At 33.2% G+C, this 4,647-nt stretch overlaps 1 protein-coding gene across 1 annotated transcript; it reads right to left on the bottom strand.

The window, feature by feature from the left end:
- Positions 1-903: 903 nt before the first annotated feature.
- On the bottom strand, positions 904-3,945 carry LOC101499744 (malate dehydrogenase, mitochondrial). The gene is made up of 7 exons (XM_004509982.4): positions 3,466-3,945; positions 2,784-2,957; positions 2,255-2,423; positions 2,003-2,064; positions 1,762-1,883; positions 1,492-1,612; positions 904-1,304 (listed from the first exon to the last, which is right to left on the bottom strand). Exons 1-7 carry the CDS (start codon positions 3,715-3,717, stop codon positions 1,167-1,169), a joined length of 1,038 nt encoding a protein of 345 aa, XP_004510039.1. The 5' UTR covers positions 3,718-3,945; the 3' UTR covers positions 904-1,166.
- Between the last annotated feature and the right edge of the window lie 702 nt (positions 3,946-4,647).

Raw genomic sequence — 4,647 nt, forward strand, 5'->3', positions numbered from 1 at the left:
TCTTCCGAATGGTGGCTTTGGATCATGCATTTCAATTTAGCGGATTAGGAAGGCAAGGAAGGAATGACCAACAATCTTGAATGTTATTTGGTTAGCAATTGTTTGGTCCATGTGGAAAATAATGAATCAAGTTATTTTTCGACAATAAATTTTAATGTTGATCAAGTCTTAGATAATACTAAATTCGTTTCGTGGTGTTGGTTCAAATTTAGAGGTAACGAGTTTCTCACTGATGTTATTCAATGGTGTTCACATCCTATGTTATGTTCAAATTTTTAGGAGTCTTTTTACTTGTTTTAAGGCTCCCTTCTTACATGTGAAGATGTCGTGATTGTAATATTTGTGTATTTTATATTCTTGACACATCTTTTGCTTAGCATATCCTTTTTAATATAATCTGTTTGTCTTTTCAAAAAAAATATTCCAATATAAGAACATAATACTTGCTCACTTTAATCAGTATTTGGTTTTTCTAATGTTGGCCCTTAACACAAAAATTCACTAAGGCTAACACTAAGTTAAATTTAAGACAAGTTTAGGTAGCGGAGGGAAGGTAGAGAGAATATAGACGATTGAATGTTGATTTTGAAAAATTATTGGAAAGAGATGTAAGATATTTGAAGTCTGAATTTATCAAAGTGTAATGTCTATAGAGCATACATATCGACATATATGTGTCGTGTGTTCACTATTATCAAGACAATGTTAGATTTTTATTAATATTTAGCTTTGTAGAATCGACGATGCATCCATTGGAGAGAGATTATGACCCAAAAACAATATTCCTTTTTGATTTTTAATAGAAGATATTGATTAGGAGATTTCCCAAGATCAATAGTGTAAGCTTACAAACGACTACCAAAAGTATTTTCCACGCATCATAAAACTAAAAAGAAATATAAATGATGAAAAAAGTGTACAACACTCTTCAATTGCATTATGAATGGAAAGGCCAATCTAAAACTGGTTTTAATTTCAATCCCTGCAGCAATAAACCGCTTTCGCAAATTTAATTATTAAATCTAGGCGTATACCTGCTCTAAATAAAACAACAAAGCTGCCACCTCTGCGGGCAACATTACAAACAATTGTTTTGAATTTGCAAAATTTGAGTTGGTTCTAAATGGAAAATCCAGCAAGCTGTCAGAAAAACATGACATGTTTCATTACTGGGAGGCAAATTTGATTCCCTTCTCAATAGATGATTTGAGTTCAGACTTGAGGTTTTCAAGGCCTTGTTGCTCGAAATCTGAGAGAGGACCTAAGCCAAGAATTTCCTCCACACCATTCTTCCCAATCCTCACCTGTAAAATATTTCAATATTTTTGTTAATGTCAAAGAATAAAGCAGCAGGCCAACATGGATCACAGTTGCTATGAGCACAAGTTATTAAAGAAAATAGGCCCTATCCATCAACAGACAAGAGAATGAACCTTAAAGAGCAGTAAAATTAGAAATATAAAAGAATAAGTTTGTTGCAGTTTCAATCACCTTGGAAGCGAAGAAAGGAAGATCGGCGATGATATTGGATTGCACATACGAGCATTCAACAACATCTGGAACTCCATTAAGACCTTTGAGGCAAGCGTCAGCAAATATGGCTCCAGCATAACTGCAAGAAACATTTGGATGCTTTAAATGAACTACTTGAAAAACTAACAAATGAATAATAATTCCAGAATTACTTTCAAGAGTTATTGTTGAATTAACTATGTTTATGGTGATTGACTAAACTGTCTACATGACTAAAACAAGACTTACGCCATTGACAAAGTTGCAGAACCCTTTCCAGCCTTAGCTTCCACAACTTCTGTTCCTCCCTCTTGTGTCCTCTTTGTTAGAGCCTTAATGTAATCATCACTCAGATTGGCTTTAGGTGTTGCCTATACAAAGGTAAAAAGGTTAAGAGGATCACCACATTCATATTAAGCACAGCAATACTCAGAAGCCAAACTACACATTAGAAGTATGAAAATTTTTGAGTTAACGAGCAGGAAGTTACCTGAGAAAATAATGGGAGAATAGTAACTCCCGCATGGCCTCCTACAACAGGTACATTGACCTCTGCAGAGAAATAAAACGTTACATACCACTAAAAGCAATTTCTTTCTATGCTAGAAACATAAACAAAATCTTATTGCAATTTCAATCCTGCCCCCACCTAATCCCCCTTGCATGATTTTATGTCGCAAATTGAACAAAAAACATTGAGTAAGGTATTAGACTATTTGTGAGACAGTTACACTTTACATACCAGCAACTGGAACATTGGCCTTCCCAGCATAGAAAGTTTTTGCCCTAACTACATCAAGGGTTGTAACCCCAAACAATCTCTTCTCGTCATATGTCCCTGCCTTCTTGAAAACTTCCGCAGCAATAGGAACAGTGGAGTTCACAGGATTGCTTATCATGTTAACAAGGGCCTGATTCCAGAGTATCAAATAAAAATTATTTACATAACTAAACTAAAATCCAATCATGCTTAATATAGAACAGGACATGCACAAACTTACTCAATTCAATTTATTAAATACTTTGAATTGGTTTCCTAATTTCCAAATTATTAAATCTCAAATCCTATACTTTAAATGGATGGCAAAATCAATATGCTTAATCAAATATTATTATTATTGGTAATCAAATCAATTGTAGTGAAATCCTCTCATTTCCTCCATGGCCCAAGCAAGTATACATGTTTTCAAAGAGACGCTGACAGTGGCAAGCAACATTAACTGACAGTCAAAGAAGAACAATATAACAACTCAAGGAAAACAGAAACTCACATGGGGGCAGTACTTGGCAATAGCAGTGCACAGTGACTTGACAATGCCAGCATTAATGTTGAAAAGATCGTCACGAGTCATTCCAGGCTTTCTGGGCACACCAGCAGGAATTATAACAACATCAGCTCCCTCCAAAGCTTTTCCAAGCTCTTCTTCACCTTGGTACCCAGCTACCTACAATTAAAATTTAAAAAAAAAAAAAAAAAAAAAACCCTGAATGAATTCACTGTTCTATAATCAAATGAAACCATAACAAATCCTGCACCTTCACAGTCCCTTACCCCCTAAAATGGTGAATTAGTTGTACCATTACATAAAATTACAACAAAAATTGCACCTTTGCAGAAAAACACAGATCAGGATGCCTCAGAAGAGAATTTATATCATCAACAGTTTTAAATCAGATGTTTAATTTATACAAATAGACGGTAAGATGCAAAAATGTACATTATGTAGTGTCTTCTTAAACACTGGATAATTCAGATCCCTCAGAAAAACCACCAAACTCAATAAAGCATCAAATTTTCCAAAAAAAAAAAAAATCCTTGGAAAGGGTATATTAGTCAACCAAAATATTTGCTCTACAGAATCAAAATACAACAAAACGAATGGAAATTAATCATCCAAAAATAATCAACCTTGCAAAATTAGAAAAGGTATGGTATGGAGTAGATGGGAGTACCTCAGATCTGGAGTTGATGTGACTGACATCGGCGGCAACACCAGGGGTTCCACCGATATCATAAAGGGAGAGGGACGAAACGAGAGGGTTGAGCTTCATCAGAAGAGAGAGGGGCTGACCGATCCCACCGGCAGCGCCGAGGATGGCGACTTTGCGTTCCGGGACTGGTTCGGTAGCATATCCACGACGGACCAGCTTAGAGGAGCTGCGGGACACGGCTGAGTAGACGGATCTAAGCATCGACGGCCTCATCGTTCTCTCCGCTGTTTTTTGGATTCGAAAGCTTTTCGAGAATAACGAGAGTGAGTGAGTAGAAATGTGAGTCGGATGATTCCAATTTATTGCGACTTCAGATTAGTGAGCTAGCACCTGCAACTATTTTTGGTCCGCAGAAAATAATAAAAATTCGGAGAAAATAATTAAAAAATAATTTGTTGGAATTTAATTTAGAAAAAAGAGTTACATATTTGATTCTGTAATTTTTTTTTTCTATGCATTTAATGTATCTGAATTTAGCTACTAAACTTTTTAAAATAAAATAAAAAATGGGATTTTTAGTTGAAATCTGCATCTCTAATAATGTGTTGTTTATTATTATAAGTATGATAAATAACTATTTTTAACTTTATTAAATAAATTAACAAAATTTCCTTGGATGCTTTCTTTAAAAAAAACATAGAGTAAATAGTTTTCTTATCATTGAAATTTTAAAGATGGGACAATTTAATTCTTCGAATTTACTAAATAGCAAATTAATTTCTAAATAAAAAAATATTGATTAATTTAGTCCCTTGTTCAAAATATTTTGTAAGTAATGTAAGACTCTCAATTTTTTAAATTTTAATTTCTATAATTTTATTGTATTTTATATTGAATTTTTTAGACTATTAGCTCAATTTTTATTTTACGAAATTAAGTACCAAAAATATATTTTATTAAAGTTAGTAATATGTTTAAAATATATATATATATAAATATATATTTTTGAAGAACTGGTTAAAATTATTTATAGAAGAATAATTTAATTAAGCTACAGAGAATTTATTATTGACAAAACTTTTAAGATGACACATATTATTGATAAATTTATCTGTCAATTGAGTTACGACGAGAATAGATATTCTTGTTAAAGTAGTTTCAGAAGTGAGTCATGTAATGTGTGTAAGAGTGATTAGATGATGT

Source organism: Cicer arietinum, chromosome 7 (genome assembly GCF_000331145.2).
Source record: "Cicer arietinum cultivar CDC Frontier isolate Library 1 chromosome 7, Cicar.CDCFrontier_v2.0, whole genome shotgun sequence".
Classification (NCBI taxonomy): domain Eukaryota; kingdom Viridiplantae; phylum Streptophyta; class Magnoliopsida; order Fabales; family Fabaceae; genus Cicer; species Cicer arietinum.

Excerpts from the sequence above, each read along its gene's own strand:
- LOC101499744 (XM_004509982.4), bottom strand. The coding sequence starts at position 3,717 with ATGAGGCCGTCGATGCTTAGATCCGTCTACTCAGCCGTGTCCCGCAGC. Across the intron at positions 1,613-1,761 it reads TCTGCAACTTTGTCAATGGC|TTATGCTGGAGCCATATTTG; the intron begins GTAAGTCTTGTT and ends TGTTTCTTGCAG. Across the intron at positions 1,305-1,491 it reads TTCCTTTCTTCGCTTCCAAG|GTGAGGATTGGGAAGAATGG; the intron begins GTGATTGAAACT and ends AATATTTTACAG.